Source organism: Anas platyrhynchos, chromosome 3 (assembly GCF_047663525.1).
Source record: "Anas platyrhynchos isolate ZD024472 breed Pekin duck chromosome 3, IASCAAS_PekinDuck_T2T, whole genome shotgun sequence".
NCBI lineage: Eukaryota > Metazoa > Chordata > Aves > Anseriformes > Anatidae > Anas > Anas platyrhynchos.
The window spans coordinates 45,375,217-45,397,776 of record NC_092589.1 but is presented as its reverse complement, the minus strand read 5'-3'; the positions used below and the strand labels follow the sequence as shown (position 1 = coordinate 45,397,776).

General features: G+C 35.7%; 1 protein-coding gene across 5 annotated transcripts in view; it reads left to right on the top strand.

The window, feature by feature from the left end:
* FAM120B (family with sequence similarity 120 member B) overlaps window positions 1–21,430 on the top strand; it is a 60,646-nt gene extending 39,216 nt beyond the window's left edge. For 4 of the 5 annotated variants that reach the window (XM_005020205.6, XM_027454204.3, XM_027454207.3 and 1 more), the window contains 5 exons: window positions 6,838–7,044; window positions 11,041–11,149; window positions 12,851–12,964; window positions 16,059–16,116; window positions 19,511–21,430. In XM_005020205.6, the coding sequence (XP_005020262.3) occupies window positions 6,838–7,044; window positions 11,041–11,149; window positions 12,851–12,964; window positions 16,059–16,116; window positions 19,511–19,523 (501 nt within the window). In that variant the 3' untranslated portion in view covers window positions 19,524–21,430. The remainder of the gene's footprint in view (window positions 1–6,837; window positions 7,045–11,040; window positions 11,150–12,850; window positions 12,965–16,058; window positions 16,117–19,510) is intronic. The other variant, XM_072035800.1, reaches the window with a different exon arrangement.
* The last annotated feature ends 1,130 nt before the right edge of the window (window positions 21,431–22,560 follow it).

Below are 22,560 nucleotides of genomic sequence, written 5' to 3'. Positions count from 1 at the left end.
GTTTTCAAAGTCCCAAACAAATAAATACATTTTGCTACTTAATAAATCCCATGTTATCTGTATGAGAGAAAGGTGAAGAAGTTCAAAGATAAGTCACTAAAAACACAAATGCATATTGAAAGTTAAAATCCCAGTGAATCCATTTCTGTGGAAAGGATGTGGCTGCTGGCAGGGTCACAGTTAATCAGTTGGTTAGCCTGATGGCTGTAACTCAGAGTTTATCTGAATGCTCTGTGAATGTCACACATATTACAGACTGCTATTAGCTGTGTAATCATTAGATCAGAGTCTAGCAATTGTATAGTTGTAGTTAAATTAAGGAAAGTGTTGCTATTTTAATTTTTTTCTACAAGTACTAGTGCACTGTCCATGACATATCTGTATGAATAACTTGGAAGGGCTCAGCTTCTTAGCTACTGTACTATTCCTTATTATAGAAATCTGAGTTAAGGTAGGCCGTGCTGCAGATAGGACTTCAGTGCTCTGATAAAGACAGGTATTTTTGAAAATGAAACAGGTAATTAAAAAGCAGCCTTTTTGCAACCAAAGGAGATTTTTATTTGTTTGTAGACTGGTTAGCAGTAGTATTTTTGCTATTATTACATCTGATGCTTAAAGGTAAAGGCCATTTTGCAGCTTTGTTTAGGTTGACTTCATTGAAGTTTTTGGCCTCCTGTAAACAACAGTGTATCACTTTACATCAAACTACTGATAAAACTCAGTAAATAAACCTTCTTCAAGGTATAAACACCAAATAATTGGGTTGTTTACTGCTCAATATTTACTGTGAAGACTTAGAAGTGTTTAAGAACTGGTTTTGCTAGTTTCTCTTGCAGCAGAGGCCCTCACAGGATCTGCTCCTCTTTCCAGCCTCCCTTTTCCTTTGCACCCACCTTGTTTAAGCAGGAAGAGCTTAACTTAAGCCATAATCTTTTATCAGAATAAACCTTAATCATGTTTTCAAAATACCGGCACTTCCCTCTTCCCTCAGTTTGACAGGTGAAGGAAGCAGGTGAAGTGCTACACTTCCAGCCACCTATTGCACAAAGCTGACTGATGCAAAGTAAACACAGTTTCGCCAGCCTCTCTGTCTAGGGTAACACTCCTTAAAATCACCACTGTTGCACCAATTTAGCTTATTTTTGCTCAAGAGCAGAGCGTATCGTTCCCATGCATGGGATTTATACTATCTTTGGACAACTTGCACTGGGAATTTATGCCAAGGGCCGAAGGCAAAACCTGGAATTCAATCAAGGACCCTTGTCTTTAGGCTGAAAAAATTTCCTCAGCAATTCTTCCATTGTAGCAAATCCAGCTCCAGTGAGGTGGTCATCAGTTGACAGTTCATCAGTTCATGTTTGAACCACAGCGTGCCTTGCCTCTCCCAGGCAAAGCTAGGCCTTTCTGGTTTAATGACAGGTTCCTGAGATAGGATCTACCTGCCGCCTTTATTGCTCAAACATAAACTGCCTATGGTTAAATATTTGATCTTTTAAGACACAGGTGGGTTTGAGAGCAATAATAAATGAAATAATATACTGATAATATACTGACTGAGTTCAAGCGGGCTTAAAAAGAAGTGGTTAAACTAGGAAAGTACTTATATTTTGATCACCATCACTTGAATTCCAGTGGTTTATTGCTTGGATCAAGTTACATTGTTTTTTAATTATAATTCTTCAATTGATTAATTTTAAGCAGAAATTAGTGAGTACTAACCTGTCCTTGAGTGCTGTGTTTTCCTTTTTATAACAGAAACAAATATTCTTTTGAGGAAAACTAAAAGAAAAAGAAGTACGCCATTTTAAGTCATGTTTTAAAATTTACATTTTAAAATGTTAATCATATTTGTATCTTCTATATTCAAATAACCACAGAAAGAAGGCAACAGATTAGGGAAAAATGTGCAAGAAAAACTTTAACCCAAGATTCAATATTTTATATATATATATATATATATATATATAATGAATGTATGTCCCCAGAATGTTATTAAAAATCTTACTAAAAGAACCAGTTCTTAAATAAAATGTAGTATTTGGAGCATTGAGGTACAGATGAAGTGTAAATTAAATAAATGTAAAGTTATTACCATCTCTATATTGCTCCTGTTTTCCAGAAATGAAGATAATGAGATAGCTTTGCCACTGGTTACGCTTCTGGCCTTCATTTGTTTCTTCTGACCTTAGGCATATTCAGAGACTTACCCTTACCTTTTAAGTGTGGTAGAGCCTATTCATTCTTTTAACAGAATGTGAATCCTCAAAAATCTTCAGTTTTACCATTCCAGAAGAAAGAACTGCAAGGTTGGTTGGTTGTTTTTGCCATACTCCTACCATACGAAAGTGCAGCATTTGAAGCACATACAAGTTCATACCTCTCTCAAAGAAGTAATTTGTGAATCCACAAAGAAGACTTAGGGGGCTAAAAATTCTTCCTTAAAGCACAAAGGTACTTTTACATTCTGAAAATGTGTTTTGGTCTAGATTTGCAAACTGTTCCTGTGAGCAAATGGTTCCTGCATGCAGAGCCTCTCTCTGTGGTCAGTGGAGATGCATGCAAGCACAGAGATAGCCCAAGCTTGTGGTCCATAAGCTGAAGCACTGTGCAGAGCAGAAAAAAGCATGGTGTGAGATCAGTCCCTGACAATGGCTCTTCTAGCAAAGATGTTTCTCAAATTGTTGTAACAAATGTTGACATTAGTGATGTGGCTACCACATTTCTCTGTCTCTTTTCAAATTGGGTTACCAGTTCGTCTCAGGCCTGTAAAGCACGGTATCAGTAACCTCTGATGCACTGTTATGAGAGGACTGTGACCTTGGAGTTGTCTCCTAAGTCTTCACGTGGGCAAATTGGAAGAGCAATCTTTGTCTCCCCAGCCCTGAGTGGTAGGAGCAGCAGCAGGAGCACAGCAGAGGCGGCTGGTGCAGGAGGAGCGGTTCTCACGCACCCCCGGGCTCCCTCGTGCAAATGTCATCAGCTGGTGGTAGAAGCAGCAGCAGCAGGATCACAGGGGTGTATCTCACATGATTCACTGGGGTCCTGAGTTTATAAAAATAGGAAAAAGAGCAGACACAGTTTCCAATAAGAACTAATCTCTAGGGTGTAATGCCCTGGAAGGCAAGGCTTCTTTTCTTTTGGAATTTTCCACTTATCCTCATCGTGACGTCTTTGCATTGCAGACACCAAGCAGTTGTGAGCATTCCCATGGCAAAGCAAGTCTGTGGTTTGCCATGTGCACGAGCTCATTGTTATAGACTCGCTGTGCTTTCATTTTCTTTGTTTTTCGTTGCCAGACATAGAAAATAGAAACTACCCTTTAGTGAATGTATTTCCTGTCTCATTAAAATAGAGAAATCACTGTTGGTAGCTTTTGACACGGTTTTGCCAATATTGATTTCTATGAAAAAAAAAAAAACAAGCCTTCCCTTCGTCCCTGTCCTCCCATTACATTAGTGTTTAAGAAAAGTTCTGGTTTGATGTCCTTGGACAGTGAAACATTCTACCTGTAAAAGCTGTCACCAGCAACTTTCTTTTATCTTTTTAACCTGTGTGCCTCAGCTGTAGTTGGAGAGTACAGCTGGGGTTGTGTTGGTAGCTCAGGCTTCATACTCACTTAGGCAGAAGGAACAACTGGTAGCAATGGCAGTACTACACTGATCTCCAGCTTGAGATGGCAATCAAACTGGGACTTCAGTCCCTTTCTGTATTTGATGATTTTGTGCATCACCATCAAAAGCAATTTTTTTTTCAGGTTCCTGTTTAGACACTTGTTCTGCAAGTATCTATGCATTTGTTTTGCATTAATTTGAATAACATAACTGAAGAAAGTTGGGTTAATCACATACTTGTGTTGGGTGTATGCTTACAGCTTCCAGAACACAATAAAATAAAGATTTGAAATCTTTATCTTAAAGATTTGTGGTCCAGATGGCATCCAGCATCTATGTATAGTACTGGTAATTTGTCCTACCAGCTGTTTTACATCCTCGGTACCAGTGGGATTAAAATGGACAGTAAGAGCAGATCTTCATTAATAAATGTTAAAAGGTATGAATTAATAGGCATCCAGTACACAGATGTTAAATTAGAAGATGAGAAATTTCTTGCTGCATTTACTATTTTCTTTTCAGCAGCTTATATACCTGCTTTTGCTAGTCTTGGAAAGTGTGTTTTCAGCAATTTTTTTTTTTTTTGATGTTATCAGTACTTACTGATAATCCAATGACAGAAGATACTGATTTGTGTGCCAGGGAATAAAAAATAAATATCTATAGTATCTATATTAAAGCAAATGTTGGTGGTATGAGTCATACCAACACAAATTTGGCCAAATTTGATTCAGCTGATTAGTGTGCAACTGTTGTTCTTGGACTCTGCTGCTAATTTTAGCCTGATACGTCCATTTTCCATATAGTTTAAACAGAAAAAAAAATAACCTTTATTTTGTACTTATTTAGTATTTGTCAAAGTATTTTATTGAAGTTATTTGAAGTTCAATTTATTGCTGCATTGCAAAGGAGACCAGGGTACATACATCCTGAAGGAACTCCCTACCTGGATTAGTTTATAAAAAAGGGAGTTGTGAAGATTCCCAGCAGCTCTCCCTCACTGGATTTGCACTCATAAAGTCTTACTTCAGTCACAAACCAAACAGCTTCTATCTGAAAGCATGGACTGACGTGAACTAGTTTCTGAAGGTCTTGAGATTTGGCCAGGTGATCAGAAATGACTGAGTCAGTGTGATTTAAGCATCTCTCAGCTGCAACCTAATAACTGTCTGTGTGCACTTTTACAGTCTACTTTAGTACAAATAATACTGGTTCACTTAACCACATTCCTTTTTTAAGTACCTTTCAGCATTGCAAAGTGCTTTGCAGAAACCTGCTTTACTTGCCAGCGCAAGAGAGTTTTAAGTGTGCATGTAGTTACTGGTCTCAGCTGGGAAGATGATTACTAACAGCTGGAGGCAGTAACTTCCTGAAATTCACAGCCTGAAAATGAGTTTCAGCCTCCCATCCTGAAAATGCTTTTATTTTAAAGTGAGTAATGGGGGAGGAGAAGAAGGTCTTCCTTACTGAAGTATGAAGTATCACAGTAGGTGAAGGATGGGCCTTTCATTTTCTAAATGACTGCTCAAGTTAGCTCCTGTTTTCCGCCTTTGATTGTCCATGATTGTCTGCAGTTTTCTTGGGTGAATTGCAGGTACTGGGTGTCACCGTGGACCAGTGTCCTGCTGGTCAGCTTGATGTTTCTGCAGAAATCACTGGAGGCAGCTGTTCTTCCAAGAGGGTTCTGGATAAGCAGGGCTCAGGACACCCTGCCTGGTATCTTTTGTCTGTATAGACCTCTGAGTCCTCTTTTGCTTCTTCACTGTAGGAAAAAAATATAAACAAACCAGCTAATAAAGGTGCATCTCTCTTCAAGGTGGCTTAACGGAACTGTACTGCCTCTTGTCTGTGTTTTAACTGGCTTCAGCTTATTGAATAATACAGAAAGCTTATGTCTTTGACCAGGTTCTGGCTATATTCTTCCAAACTATTTACTGTTTGGCTCTTTCATAATATGTTTTGTGGTTTTGTGTTGTTAGCAAAGGTTTTCTGGTTTTGTTATGTGGACTTTGGGTGCCAGGGATGTGGTTCTGATCTATTTTAGTACCATATTTTGTGTTGTATGTTATTATCTCTTTGTTTATACGTGTATGTAGGGCAGTGATAGTGTGTGTGCATACCTGTAAGTCTCTTGGGAACCTTTTCAGTTATAAGATGATATTTTGGTTGGTAATGGTGAGCCGACCCAATGCATTTCAGACAAAACTCTCACAGCTCCCCAGGAACCATGGGTGAGACAAATTTGAGCCACCTCTTTGTGCTTTCTGTTCTGGGCGGTTATGGATGCTGTTCTGTTCCTGGTAGAACTTGCATTGAAGGAAAGCTGTGCTCTAGCGGTACAACAGCTGCTGTGGATGACCGTATCGATGGCCACATTGTTGTGAATCCCTCCTGTCCTGACAGATTGCTATGGTACAGACTGTAGAAGAGGCATTCCCCACTGAGGAGCTTGTACAGCCTATACAATACATAAAAATCCCAGTTTTCCACTTACTAGATTCAAGACTTTTACAGTTTGCTATGCTCTGTCCCAACAGGATTTCAAATTCACCCATCAAGTTTATTTTGGCCAAAAGTTTTAATTGTCTCATTGAGTTTCTCATTTTGTGTTTTTCTGGATGCTGTCATATGATTCCTGTATTTCTTCTAGAGACATCCATGTTGAGGAGAAATAACTTGGCTTTCAGTCTGCACTCAGAGGAAATTTTAAAGCATTTAAAGTATTTCTGAAGCCTGAGCACAATAAACTTCATCCTGTCAAATCTTATAATTTAAATGATCTCTAAGTGCTGTGACATATACCAGTTGATCAAGCTGGGGAAGGGCAACAGACCACTGTTCAAATCACTTTTTTTATACTCCCAGCACATGCCTTTGCATTCCACTAACAGGATTCCTTCTGGGAAACTGCTAATGTTTGAGAAATGCTATAGAGAATAGTCATTTCTTTTGTCTTTCAGTTTTCATTTTCAATGTATCTGTCTTTAATTTAAAAAAAAAAAAAAAAGTATGATGCTGTATTTGTTATCTCAAACTTCTTTCACTTTATTTAATAAAACTAGATACAGTATCCTTTGAATTCTACTGTGCAATAGGAAACCATCGTTGTCACAGTTTGGGGGCTATTTATCATTTGCTCTCCTGTTTGCATGGTTATGTCATGTTAAAATTGCTTATATTCCTTGATTTTTTTAAACCTATTTCTTTGTTCTTCTAATGTTAACAGCTCATGGAAGTGGACTCCAGAGCTGTGCATCTTGGTGCTGTCTTTATTCGTGGCCTTACAACGTTGCTTATGGCCAATAGTGCCTGTGGCTTTCCATTCAGAATGGACGACTTGATGCCTTGGAAAGTGTTTGATGGAAAACTTTTTCAAGAAAAATACCAGCGGTCACACCGAAGTTGCTCTGTAGAAGAGCTTTTGGAAGGCAATGTGAGTAACTACATTCTCTTAGATAGTTCTGTATTTTTGTTGAAAAAAAGTTATTTGTCCATATTTATATACATAAATCTTAATGTTGTTACTTTCTTTGTATTCTTCCTTTGTATTTTTCCTCTCTTAATTTTTCCTGTTTCATCTTTCTCACCAAACAACATAAAAAGGTAGAAATATTGGTACTATGCTGGAAGCTATAAATTTGCCTTTATTTTTGTTTCCAGATCTCAGAAAACAATACAAGGGAGTATCAAAATAGTTGTCAATCTTAAAAAATGAAAATTACTGTAACAGTTTTCTAATACTGAGATATTAAAGAGATTTTTTTTTTCTATATGATTTTATGCAAAATCATATGAATGTATTTTAAAGAAGCATACTACATGTAGGTATGATTTAAGAGTAATAGCTTCAAAGGTACTTAAGGGAACTTAAAATATGAGGTGAAGATCTGATGAACTCCATGAGGAACTGGAGATCAGAGGAAGGTATATGTATATATCTAGGTATTTTTAATAGAATCCCACCAAGTAATTTCCTGTGCCTTTAAGTACTTAACACTCAATTCCATTTTTCAGAAGCTGGGGTTTTGGACAATTTGCATTTGTGTGCTATGTTACCTAAAACTGGTAGGATTTAAAACAGTCCTGCACTGGTAAAAGCAGACAGGTAGCAGCAGTCTTGCAGGGTATGAGCCATATGTGATGCATTAAGGTGGCCGTGGTCAGACATGGGATCCACCTGACCAGGTGCCGTGCTGCATTAGTGTACCAGTGAAGCCTTAGATGAGAACTGGCTCATGTCCCACTAGTACAGAGTATGTGGAGGGGAGCTTGGGAAGCTCTTTATTAGCATGTGTAGATAGCTCTTAAGACCTTAAATTTGTATCTCTGTTTTCATTGTGGAACCGGGAAGTCCATATCATTTAATAATTTCTGAAAGATTTACCTTTAAAGTATTTTTACCTGTCTTTACACGCTGTCTTTTAAGCCTCACTTGAGACTCAAAAAAAAATTATTACAGAGAGAAGATTTTGTTTTTCAGTAATATTAACCTCGTACATTTAATATCGGTTGTGGTATAATTAGTTTGCTTTTCCAATTTTGTATCTAATTAGATTACATCCTGAACTGGAGTGATGAGTGGAACACATGTGGGTGGGTGGAATATATTTCTTTTTCAGCAGGAGGATGATAATCCTTTCCATACGGAGTCAATTGTATGATTAGGACTGTAGCCTCTATCCAAACGTTGTGGTTCCCACTGATCAGCCGTTGATTTCACTAGTTTTTAGATTGTTCCAGTGGTTCATCCAGTTTTTCATGTAGAACTTTTGCAGAACAGTAGAGGGTCTGAAGAATAAATGGAAAACTAGAAAACTACATAAACCTATATGAAACTGTTACTTCTTTCCATTTGAGAAGAATTCAGATTATTTAGTTTTAAAATACATAAGTCTGAATAAAATTGATATTGGCTGAGACATAGTCTTAGCTAAAGCGTGCTAGCTAACATATCTAACGTTTGAAAATCCTAATGTTGAAGTTATATTTTAGCATGTTTTTGAAGGGAGATAAAGAAATATGCTTAGATCCCTAGAACAGAGCTGGAGGTTGACTTAATCAACTAGAATATCTAAGTTAGGTTTTTAAAAGGCGTGATGCTCTAGTTTAAACAAACCCTAGATAAACTGTTCCATGGTGGAGAAAAAATAGTCCAGCCCCATTAAATTTTAGAGTAGTTTAAATAACTTTTATTTTTTAGGTACAGTTTTATGGTACATATATGGCAGAGAGTGTTCCCAGACTAATAAAATAGCTTTGCAGCTTATCAGTTTGAGAGGCAAGAATCTGGTTTGGGGAGAATTGCCAAGAGATGCCAGTTTAGTTAGGGACACTGGCAAGGCAACAAGTGCATATGATTGGTTGTTCTTATTATTATAAATTAAACTTAATAAATAAAATTGGTCCTTAGTTCCTGGCAGAGCTAAACGTACTGCTGGAAGCCAAGATCTTTCAGCACTTGTTTGTTAGCAATCTATCCTTGAGCACCATAAATCTAACCTGATGATAGCTACAGCATTGTATGCAGAGGAGGGAAAAAAAAAAAAAAGGAAAAAAAAAAAACAACTTATTCAATGCGGGTGTTTTGTTATTGGAAAGATAAGTAACAGGAAAAACTTACTTCTTTTGGTGTTCCCTGCTTGTTTACTAACTCCTAGGGTTTCTCTATGTACATTAGATCTGGACAGTTAGATTACTTCAGGGAGTTCAGGAGATCTCAGAGTTGGTGTTGTTTTGATTATGATGGTTTAAATATAATTAATAACTTTTAACCAAGACTGTATTTCTACTGTAGTTTTCAGAAATACTTACATGCGTACAAACAATGTTGAACATTGTAGCATTTGCTTAATACAGATTCTTGTACCAAAAAAAAAAAAAAATTAAATGCAGTTAATATATTTGTGACATTTTTTGTGTAATTCATCTCTATCTAGCCTTAGAAATTGTTAAAAATAAAAAAATAGAAAGCTTCTGATAATAATGAATAGCCATCTAGTTTTTTTAAATATACCAAGTTCTTATTATGCTAGTTCTCTGTTTTTCATAACAGTAATCATATTAGTTTGTTTATTCACACCGAAAATTGGATATAATGGCCTCATAAAGCATTGAGACAATGATATTATCACTTCATTAGTCTTTTTATTGTGCTTCTCACTAATGGAGTATGTTTGTGATCACTTTTTTTTTTTTTTTTAATTAAAAACAAATTATCTTACAGGGTCGTCTTAAGTGATATATTTTGTCCTTTTTTGATCATGTCTTTCATCCAACCTTCATAAACACATTCTGGATTTATTCTCCCAAGAATACAGTGAAAGGATTTTCCCATTAGTGGGAGTTCTTTGCAGACTGTACTCAGTCTGTGTGGGGGAAAAAATATCTCTGGGCTGTGTTTGAGGCTCCATCTCTAAAGAGCACAAAAAATGTGCTAGGAAAATTCACAAGGGGGTTCAGGAATTCAGACTCTTACCTCTGCTTAAGAAACCTCTTTAGTTGCTCCAGTCTTGACACCTATTGGCTTTTTACCTTATCCTGTAATCCCTCTCCCATTCTTGCTGCTCCCCAGCCACCCTGTTTGTTGCAAAAAGGGATTATCATCCTCATAAAAATCAGCTCAGTTTTATGAAAATAAATTATGATATTGAATAATCTGCCTTTTTGTAATTCTTTTCAATCTGCACAACTTTTCTTTGCTTATTTATTTGTATTGGGCACACGAAAAGATTCTAAGATGTAACGCTTCTAAGACACTTCTTTAATGCTCCATGAAACCAGTAAAAGTTAAAGATCTCTTGCATCTCTTAGTATTGGGTCTTCAAATAGTTTCAGCATGTCCTTTGGACAGCATAACTTTTCATCTTACAAGGTAAATACTTATTTAATTCCTTCATATCTCTTTAGACTAGATTATATTTTATGAGGAAACAACTGTCTGGAGTTAGGGCTGATGTGTTACTGTTGCATTAGGTTTTGTTTGTAATGTATGAAATGCTTTGATTTCTTTACTGGTAAGTTTTTTCCATCAGTTCATCAGTCTTTATGTGGAGCTTTTAATTATCTCTGCCTGAGGTATTGTGTTGATAGACCTAACCAAGTCTAGTTAGGTATATTTGCAGATGCAAGGTAATAAAAAAGGGAAGAAAGTAATCTACGGATGTGAGCAGAGGAGAAAACAAACTTCATCAAGAGAAGAAAAAGCATTCTTTCTGTAGCCCTACCCACCTCTCCAAGAGTCCACTTTTTTTAATATGAAACGTTTTAATTTTCTTTCCTGAAAAATGTGAATTAGAAGACCTGGTACCTTTGTGCATGAATGAGTGTGGACTTAGAAAATTATTCTGGTTGTTAGATCTGTGATTGATTTGTGCTGTACCTGATGAGAGAAAAGCAGAACAGTCATTAATGTTAACCCTGTTGTCTGCAGGAGTCTTTGTATACACCCTTCCAGAACCTGAAGTCACTCATTTGCAAGGCTTGCATGGCGAAGAAAAGGACAATACAGAGCAGACCAAGAGGGAGGGGATTTGTCGCAGGTTGGCATCGTTAATTTTCTCAATATACTATTGATAAGCTCAATCATTCTTTAACTGCAGCAGTGTTTACTTAGGAAACATGTCCAACTAAGTAAATCATAAGGTCTTTCTCCAAGAAACTGAAGAAGGGATTTAAGAAAATATCTCCTGCTTTTCGGAATTCATATGAATTTGATTACCCAAGTTTGGATAAAATATTTTCATCTAGCTACATAGCTAGTGAGATATATGCAGTAAATAAAATATTATTCAGTAACAGAAACCACTGCTATTTACTCAGTGACTAAAGTTATTTTTATAGGAATAATTGAATGACTCAGTCTTTTCTTCCTTTCCCCCAGGGGAGCTATTTTAGCTATGATAGTCTTAGGTCTGAGTGAGGAATTGAAGATTGACTGATACAGTTCAAAACAAAGGCAAGCTCTTGGGCAACATGGAGAAGGGTTTTTGCCTAAGACCTTGCTTATTTATTTCCAGCCATATGGCTTGGTTTGCTAAGGACATTAGTTTTCCCAACTGATCTGCCTGACTCTCAGTGAAAAACATCTAAAGTGTTTTCAGCATCATTCACAGATCAGCTTGATTGTTGAGGCTTTTGAGGCTTCGATTACACTGAATTAATCATGCTGTAATTATTAGATTTTAAAATGCCATTATTACTATTTAAAATGTTGTTACTAAATAGAATGTGTATATTATTGAAATGCAGAGAAGACTGTGAGCATAATCTGCTAGTCTTTTCTATTAAGCAAAAGTATGTCCTCAGCTTTTGATAATATTTGTACAGAACACTAAGAACCTCTAGTACCCCTTTGTATGTCAACTTCACTTTATAAACTTGAGTGCTTTTTTTTTTTTTTTTAGAGAAGGGTTTTTTTTGATAGTTTTTTAATTGTATAAGTGATAGATAAATTAGATAAACTGTGGACCTTCTTATTTGTATATATTGTTGCTTTACAGTTTCAGCGTCTGCTGGTGGAGGTGTGGTTCTGCTTTCAATAGTAATCAATCTATGCATGACAGAATCACCTAACACTACAAATTTGATCTGGTTCAGCCATGAGCAGATGATTGCATTATGGTTGAATTAGCTGAACATCATGTGATGGAGTGTTTATGCTGGAATTATGTTTATTGCCTGCTAAATACCTGATCAAGTATGATGTCAGTGAGAATAAAAATTACCCCTTCAAAATTAATTGAGCAAATTGCAACAGACAGAATGATTGTCTTCTAGTTCAGTACTCTGCATCTTGCAACAACACTTCTGTCCATTTCTGATGTGATACTACACCATACTGGTGCTGGACATTCATATCTGTTGGTGATTTATGATACCAAATCTTGTTAGTCTCTGCTAATGCTTGAGAGCAGTACTTAACCATTTTAATTATGATTTGTGATTCCAATTTGGACAGATTTCTGTTTCATTTTAATGACTGCAGTCTCAAAATCTGTGTCATAAAATTTTGATCTGGTTTCTAAATACACTTGTTAACAGCTTGTAATCATGATGTGCATAGATGGAAATGAGGACAAGAACCATACTTATTAGGCTGACTGCAGTTTGGAAAAATAATAATTGAGCATAAGTATTTTGGCATAAATCTAAGAAATGTTGTTTCCCAAAAAAGAATATGCTCTCCTTTATTCTTCATTTAATCTTACATACAAAGTTGGCTAGTAAATACTGTTTTTCAGGAGCACAGCAAAGAGAATTTAATCCCAGGTTCCAACAAGCACACAGAAGTTCTTTTGTTCCTCCATATCATAATCAGATGAGGGGGTTCCTCTGGAGAAGTCCTCAACCACAAGGTAAAAACTTTTTGTGTGTTTGGAATTGCCTCTATCAGCAATGTAACAGCTGTTTCTTTATGCAGTTTGTGTTTGTATGCATGTAGTTACCCTGTGCTGGCAGCATTCAGTTACAAACCTTTTATCAGTTAGAGTTGTGCAGTACCATCAGCAGAAACTAACTGTATAAGGTGGAGAGTAGCATTATTATCTGAAGTCCTTATTTACTCGCAATGTTCTGAAGAAATCTTTGCGGTATTTCAATTTTCCATGCTTGGTCTCAGCTGAATGATGTTTAAAGCTGTAACAGGTCTAAAACAAGTCAGCACAGCTGCACTGAAATGTCTGTTTAAAGTCTTTGGTTGCAAATCTTAGTTCATACTTCAATAAAACACTTAAGCATGGGAATAAATTTAAACACATTTTAAGTGATTTTCTATATCAGGGTCTCAGCTTCAAGGTTATTGCTTAGATAATAGAAATGAAGTCCTGTTTTGTCTTGACAAAAATTAATCTTGAGTCATTCACCGTTCTCACTTCTTGAACAGAACAGATGTTTCAATGAAACATCACTGTGAATATCATCACTGAGCTGATATTAATGCAGTTTTACTTCCTCATTATTACAAATTAAAGCATATACACATAGATTAGAGAAAATAACCCAAAGGAAGAGAAGTGTCTAAGAAAGACACGTTGTTTTGTGAAGTCTTCAGAGCCTAAATTTCTTCTGTGTTGCTAAATGAAGTTTTCAAAGGAGATTGATGCAATTAGTGTGGAGTGTTAGTAAATAAATACAGTAAAGTCTTGAATGTGTTTCAGCTGCTTTTGTTGTATGCTTGAGAGTGAGATACTGTCGTTTGATTCACAGATAAAATTGTTTGATGATGTAGGTTGTCAATACTAAAATACAGTGTTCGTGTTCACTGTAAGCAAAAAACAGAACTTATCACTGTTATTGTGACCATCTCAAAAATCCAGGAATCACTTTTGTAGGCACTCTGATCACCTCCAGAGATCTCACCACTAGATGAATTCCATGAAATATGTTCCACAGTAACCGCACTGAACTGTGTTATAAACATGGTTCAATTCCATTATTAAAATATTGCGTATTCCTCTACACAGGCAAAATTAAGCCTTATTTACTACCCTCAGGACACTTTTAAAACGTGATGCCATAAATGCAGTTAAATATCTCTGCTGTAAATAAAATAGATCTATTAGAAAAATATATCTGTCATTACAAAAGAATCCTGCAGTGTTTTTAGAGCTCCTTTTAAACTGACTTGCCAAGATTTTTGACATTTTGAGAGAATTCCCTTTTTCATAAGTTTGCTAGTATTAAAACAGGTATTTGGTTTGCTTCATTATGTAGCTGTTGTCTCCAGTATGTGTGCCTCTTACCACAGAGAGGAGGGAAAAAAAAAAGGGGGGGGGGGGGACCGAAAAAGTAGACAGTGTGTTCCATGATAGCTTGTGATAAACCTTCCTAGTATTATTACTGATGTCTATCAATTCTATCCACTATCTTCCCATGCTATACTGCTATAGTTGCTGCTGTTGCATATAATATAAAAATCACTGGATAAAATGTCTTAAAAATTAATGGAACAGTAACCATGGGAACCATACCTTCTGTCAGAAAAGTACCCAGTGATTAGGCATTCCTTGCTTACTCTTACCAGTTATTGTTTAAGAACTTTGTGGCAATGGCTCAACTTCAACAGTGGAGGAAAGTATTCCTCCAGCCAGAAAGTATAAACCGAAGAAGCAGCAGTATTTCTTTGAAATGATGATTTCAATACCCTCAAGCAGAAAAAGAATCACATTTAGCTATCTCTCATTTTGTCATGAATGCTAACCTCTAATCTGTTGTAATTAGCATTTAATTCTCTACCTGTGTTTTAAGAGAAAGGAATTCAGCTTGTATTTTTTGTTTGTTTTGCCCTTTTTTTTAAACAATCATTCTCTTAATAAATTTATTGGCCATGTGTCACAAATTGAGAGATTGCATCCAAGTAACAGAGCAGGACACCAAAGCCTTTCAGAGAGGTAGAAGTTTTATCCACAGTGTTTCTTGTCTGTTAATTTAGAAGACTTCCCAATGAGCGTGCTGAGTTTTGTATATCCTGCTGAGTGCCTGAATATTATGATGCTTGTTAAACAGGTTCTAGGTATCTAATTTAAAGCTAAGGTTAGGCTTCTGTTATTAAGCAGTAAAATATCTAAAATTTTGGCTTTGCAGATCTTGCTAGTCTCTGTGCTTTGCATTTATAAGTATTCCCTGAGGTACCAGAGATGTTTGTAACAAAGAATGACCATCTAAATTCTAGGTTCATGGCTAAAACAGCCCACCACGTGCTAGCTGTTGCTAGATAAAACTTTATTAATTGGTAGTTAAGACCACTCATACTGTTTTGAATCCCACTGTCACCTCATTCTGTAAATAGCTGAAAATAAACTGAGCACTAAGAACTATGGGAATCACTATTGCCATGTATCTCTGTCGCTCTCTTCAGCAGTCCAACTGATAAACGTTTATTTCTCTTATAATACAAATTACTACCTAGGTCTAAATCAATATACAGAAGATAGACAAAAGAAAGTCTAAGCTTATCTGTGTATTGTCATATACTTCTATAACTTTATTTAAACATATCAGTAATCTGAGCAATGATTGTCATACTCGTATTTGAAAACCCGTCCGGAAAAGCACAAAAGTGAGCTGAAGACAGGAGAAAGACAGAGTAAAGATAGTGTCTATAGGACCACTTGAAATAGCTATATGAATGGTTAAAATTGACAATACTCTAATACATTAGAAATAGTGAAGGGACTTGGCAAGGCTATAGCTTTTCTGATCTGCCTGTGGTAAGGTAAACACCAGAACTCTGTCTGATGGAACCAAGTAAAAAGAAGAGCAATTCCATCATGAGCTTTAGCCTTCAACTTCTCAAAATACTGTCCATGATTACATACCAACTGGAGAGGAACATGCCTTTTTTTTCAAAACATAAATACATTTTTGTTCTTGCAGACTGTCCAAATAAGTTCTTGTTTTCCTGTTCTAATGTTAATTAACAGTATTTAATTCTTCTCCTGCTTCCAACAGGTAGAGAACATAGAATGGGATATCCAGACCGGAGGAGAAGATTCCACCTTCCTCCTCGGTAAAGAATAAATGTGACGACCTAGCAAACTGAGATGGTGGGATAGTTATTGTTGGGGTCATTATGTCTATGAAAATTTCTTTTTACAAACTTTAGAGAGTAACTGAACCATATGACTGTAAAGGAAATGACTTAAAGCTGAGGCTGTTTAGCATGTTAATTAATTCCTTGTCATGTTGAGTCTAAGCTTACAATGAGACCAAAATCACTAAAATTTAAGTTAAAGGTACCAACTGAAGCAGAGTAGCATCTAAGTGTACCTACGTTATTTTGTGCTATTGACACTGGATGTTCTGAAGTATATTTTCCACATCATTAGATATTCCTGACTATAAGTTTTAAGACTTAAACTACAAGTTTTGCACACTTCTGTTATACTTTTCTATAAGACTTTGCACACCATGAATCATGTGAAACGTCTATGCTGAATTGTGGTTTGTGTCTTGTGTAGATTATATCTTAATTTTAAGGGTTGAACCATTGTTACTGAAACCTGTTGAAAAGTTTGAAACATGACATCACTGATTGTAAATATCACCTGCCAATGAAACAAAATGACCTTCCTGTAAAATGCAGTGCTTTTCTGCTAGAGCCAAAAGTTGCTGTTGCTTTTGGCTCTTTTAGTTAAGCAGTTCTGTCTCAGTTGAATGTGCAGGATGAACCACATCATTGCTGAGGAGAGAAAGAATCTGAATCTTGTCATGCTTTACTTCTGCAATAAATAATACTTAGGAGAACTAGTCTTTTTTTCACTTTCCCGAAATTCTAATTCAAAGACTTATCTTTATAATTCTTTGCTAAAAAATAGGTAGGCTTCACTTTGATTCAATTTCAGTAATAAACTTAATTATAAAATTAATTAATTTGAAATAAAGTTAATATAATACTAAAGGAACATAGAACAGAGCACATGCAGTTTTTAACAGCATTGTCAGATCATATATTGATAAACTGGTACAACAAAAACCCCTCTTCACGCATTACAGCATGAAAAACACACTACTTATGTTTTTTAAGAAACTGTTTTGTTTTTTTTTTTAAGAGTTCACAATATCCTTCTCATGTCTTTCATTTGCATACCCATTCAGTTAAAACAATCAGAGGTACTTTGCTTAATCGCTGTCATTAAGCAAAAAAAAAATAAAAAAAAATAGGCAGTTATGTACAAATCCCATTTTAAATCATGAAGTGTAAAAATTGTATCGGAAAAAAAAATGTCAACACTTAGGTCACATAGAAAGTGGGTGACACTTAAAGCTGTAGTTAGCTCGTTACTGATCTGCATCTCAACAGCCTAATTGAAAATGGTATCCATCTATGTAATCTTCAACAATTTCATTCTTTTCTTGGGTTTGTAGTGATTTTTTAATTGGCCTGGCTCAAGTGGATGTTTATGGAACTGATGGGATTTCCTCTGTTTATGTGCTTTGGAATCACCCTATCTTCAGTTTTGTACTTCAGCATTTTCGATAGATTAAGTTATGTAAAAAAACTCTCTTCTCTTTTGTATAGGAAGTATATGATGAAAGGAAAATGAAAGCCTGATGTCCTGTTCCCACTCACAAAAAAGATTGAGCAGCAGAAAAAAAAAAAAAAGGCATCAAAATGTTAAGAGCATGTTTTTAAATCTGATACAGTTTGCAGCTTTTCATAAGAGTCAGCTTTTAGAAGTTTTCCATTTCCCTATTTTTCAATCTCTGTAAGAATCAGCAAACTTTTTAGTGTACCCAGTGCATATGACGTTTTGACCTGATCCTTGCATAAGTTGAGTCAAAAATTACAGATTTTCTAATTGCCTTGTTCTTTGACATAGCATTCAGAAAATAAGTATATTTCACAATTTAATACCACTACAACCCAAACCATTTGAAATTGCATTAAAATACCTTATGTGGAATTGTGACAGATTTTTGTTTTTGACATGTAAGCTTTTCTCAGCATAGTAAGAACACTTCCTCAAGTTTCTTTACATTCCAGACCTGGAAATTATTTTACTTGAAGGACTTTCACCAATGTCAGTGGTGTTGAACGAGAACAAAACTTTGTAGGTACTCAGAACCATGATGTTAATATTTATCATGTCTCAGCTAATTTTTCTTTTTTGTTTTGAATAACATTGAGTATCTTGTTAATAGTTCTCAAGATCATCATTCTAGATTTTACTGATATAAAAACTATATTTCAGTGTCATACTTCTGTTTAACTGCCATGTTTATTATTTTTATAAACATTTGAAAATTAGATCTATATCTGAAAACTATCTCATGACCCTTACTGACAGAGAGTAGCAGATGCAATAATGCTTGCATTAAGATTTGCATAACGGAAGGTTCAGAGCGCAAATGCTGACCAGGATAGTTAGTACATAAATCACTGAAACTGGAATGCATCATTATGATACTTTAGTCACCTACATAATAAAGACCACAAAATCTTACCCTGCATCAGACCCTAACTTCTTTTTAAAGTAGATTACACCAGAAATGTGTATCTTATCAAAATAGCAATACTTTCCATACTGCAGAATGTGTAGTATTTTTAGCTTTTCTAGATTTCTATCTACTATTTCTTTTTTGGGTGGTTTGAGTGAAGTTTACAAAAGTTATCTGATTTTATTTCCTCAAGCCAAATGATTGGTAGACTAGAACAAATGCCTTTTAAGCAAAGTGTTCATAAAATGGACTAAATCATCTGTTTTCCTGACTTGTTAGTCTGTGGGTTTGGTAGACAGCCAGTCTTCAGATACTGGATTTCTATAGTAGATATCTATTTCTATCTACTAGATCCAGATACTAGATTTCTAGATGAATCTAATTTCTAGATTACTGTTGTGTTACTGTAAAAGAAATATTCTGCACCTTCTATCTGGATTGAAATTGTCTAACGCCTGTTTTTGTCTCTAAATTCCATTGAACTATCTAAGGAAATTCACAACTAAGAGAAGAAATGCAAACAGAAAAACAGAGGAAATTAATTTTTCTGAAAGAAGAACAAGGGGCTCCAAACTTTATAAAATTGTGGTAGATGCCTGTCTGCATCTTCAGTCATATAAATAAAGATCCACAATAAATGTGGTCCACAGTCTTGCTCAGATAGTAAAACATATGCTCAGAAATGTCTAACAATTAGGACAGGTTTTTCAGAGACACCTATAAATCTGAAGATATACTTTTGGAAACACTCTGAAAACGAGACTGAAAATGTTACCAAGACTGAAAAATGTAATGAAAAGTATTTCTTGCCTTTCAGGCGCGTTTCATTAATTTGTGTCTTTCATGAGCAGTTTGAGTACTGTAGCTTTTCACTGTGTGTTTTGTTTTGTTTTGTTAATATATTTTTTTTCAGTGCTGTTGTTGGTGTCTTCTTTGGCTCCTCACAGCTGTTTGTCTTTTAGGTCACCCAGATGACCCTACTTATTACTGGAAGTGAATGAAAATGGATAAGAGAACAAGATACATTGTTATGAAAGGCTGTATGCTGAAGATCCCAAAAACTTTAAGTAGTGGTGGTGGGAAGGCTCTAATCAGAATTTTATCATGCATCATTTTCAGTTAGGTTTTACTTTGTATACATTGGTTTTCTAGACTATTGCTTACTGAAGTAAATTATGGAATGTAACAAAACAATTCTTATGTATTTTAGGCTTCATACAGTAAGTATTGTTTGGAGCACTTCATAAAATTGTTATTGACAGAGTTATACAATGATTAAAAAATTTGTAATTAAAAAATCATGCCTAAAAAGCAGAAGCCAATCCTAGGGGTTAAAAGGCTGCACAAATTTAATTAATTCACCTAGTTCTATTGGAAAAACTGTTATGCCTCTTCTGTGAAACCTTTATGCTATATGAGGATGAAATTGCCCGGTCTTGGGGGGGGGGGGGGGGGGAAGTCATACTGGCTTACTTTCACAGGTCCTCAGTCTCAGAAAAAGAGAAAAGGGCAAAAGCACTGCTGAAACACTCTAGATTAGTTTTAAAATCAGTTTATATGTATAAAACTGCTGCAGCTGTCCGGTTCTTTTGGGGCCTTTCAGAGCTGAGTCAAATACATAGTCCTCTTTTAGAATACCTAGAATTCTCCTCCGTATGCAATGAGTAATTTTTGAAACATTTAAGGTTTATGTCAGTCCTTAAACCTATCTTTAGATAGCCTCAAAATAAAAGTGGAAGTGTGAGCCTCTGGCCAGTGTAATTTTGGCAGAAATTCTAAATTAAGAGAAAGCTAACAGACAAGTTGAATGCACTCATGTTTTTGTAAGTGACAGCTACTTGAAGCACATGTGTAATATTTTCTCTGTTGACAACTTTTCTTTGTTGACAACAATCTTTTTTACAGATGTTTGTGGAGCAATGATTTCACTCTATACTAGATAGTCCTGAGAGATACAAGTAAATGGACAGACAGAGTACAGGTAGGGCAATCAGGTATCTCCTGTTAATTTTCACTAGTCTTACACATCACACAGACTTTCTTAATACTTCTGAGATGTGTGATTTTTAGAATAGTACATAATTATGCTCAAATGTCTTCAGAAGTGTTTAGCATGTGGAAAACATGCTATTTTTATATTCCAAAGAGAAAACTTAGCTCTCATTTTGAAATCTATTTTCATAAGCAGTACTATAGCTATTCACAACTTAGATTTATCCTTATGGTATAATGATAACTAATATAAACTCTGCTGGTTTTAGTCCATTATTGCTCAGTTGATGTGTTTCTTAGGCCTTGTGCAGGTAATTCCTTTGAGCCAACTGTCAGTGGAATTTAGTTCCAATTTAGTATACGTGTTGTGTTAAAGTGAATAGTATTGTCAGATGTATATAACTTGATACTATTATTTCCTTGTATTATTTCCTTTCTCTGTTTGTAACGCAGTAAATGTATTCTTTCATACCCTGCATGTAGCAACAGTCTATCTAAACAAATAAATTGGCAGCAACACAGAATTTCTAACTCAGTGAAAAATGTGAGCAGATGCTATTTTTACACGATGCAGTGTCTGATATACATTGTAGGGATCTGGTTGTGATAGGGATATTCCCACTTCCTTTTCCTCTTGATTTGTAACTGACTGTAATTGTACTGCCTTTTTTTCCCATTTTTTTCCTTCTTTTTTCTTTCCACAAAACCTTTTGAATGATGTGGTCTGAATTTTATAGAAGTTCTTTATTTTCAGGAATCTCGTTTTTTTTAATGGTGTATTTGAAAAGAATGTGACCATGTGCCAGAATTTGCTAGTAATTCCTCCTTTAGGTTCTGATATGGGGAAAGATTTCTGTTGGCCTCAATAAATAAAATTAAATACAGCTAGAGTGAGAGTTTTGCTGTGCTTGTTGTGGTATATTGTGAATTGCTGGTAATAATTATCCTGGCCACTGAAGAACTGTTAGTTTCTCTGTGAGTTTGTTGGTTGTTTTTTTTTTCCTCTTAAGGTTAGACCATAAGTAGAAGCTGCTATTATTATTATTTTTTTCCAAGCCAAAAGATTTTTTCCCATCAGGAATCAAAGTAGAAGCAGGAAGCTGAAGCACAGAGGTGCTATTTTCTTCACTGAACTTTAGATTGGTTAGAGTACTGTAAAGCTTATGGACTGTAGAAGGCCATCGTATACAAGGAAATATCCTTAAAGCTTCCAGTCTAATAATGTCTCCTTAATACATGGACTGCAGGGATACTTTGAATTATTTAAAAAAAAAAAAAAAAAAAAAAAAAAGGAAAAACTGGTATGGATTTGAAGTGAACAAATCTATTTTTGTGAAGGAAAGAAAATGCAAGGAAAGCATTTCTTATTTCTTGTTTGGCTATATTGCTTACTAACTTCTTCAGCCGATGTGAAGTGTAGCTGACTCTCATCAAATGTTCACTTGAATTGTGTGTTTATTAGCTGCTCTTATGAAAGAAGATTCAGGGAATACTGATTAACATGGGTAATTTGATTAACACCAGTCAGCTGTGACTCAACAGAAGTGACCAACAGGCAGACATTTTACTTCCTGGTTTCCCCAAGATGTCAACGTGCCTCATCACCGTGGTCTTGTACGGTGATTATGGACAAGAACATGTGATTACATGTGTGAACGTGGTTACCATCATCAGACTTGCCCTGCTCTTGTTCAGGTACTGTGGGACTGCACCCTCACCAGTGATGCCACTGCCCTGCTAGCACTGGCACTGGCAGCTGCTGCTTTGCCTTCCCTTGTGGAGCAGCCCGCACAGTGGGATTCAAGACCCAGACAGAACAAGTGGTCAGAAAGTTTGGCTGTAGGTACTGTGGTAACTGGACAGTTTTAAAAAAAAAAAAAAAAAAAAAGAGAGAGAGAGAGAGAAGTATGGCCAAAAAGACTAATGGTTTGATGTTAGTTTTCTTTTTTGTTATTTTTCACTTGTGCCAACTGTGAAAATAAATATTTTGTGTGTGTGTGTGTGTGTGTATACATATATA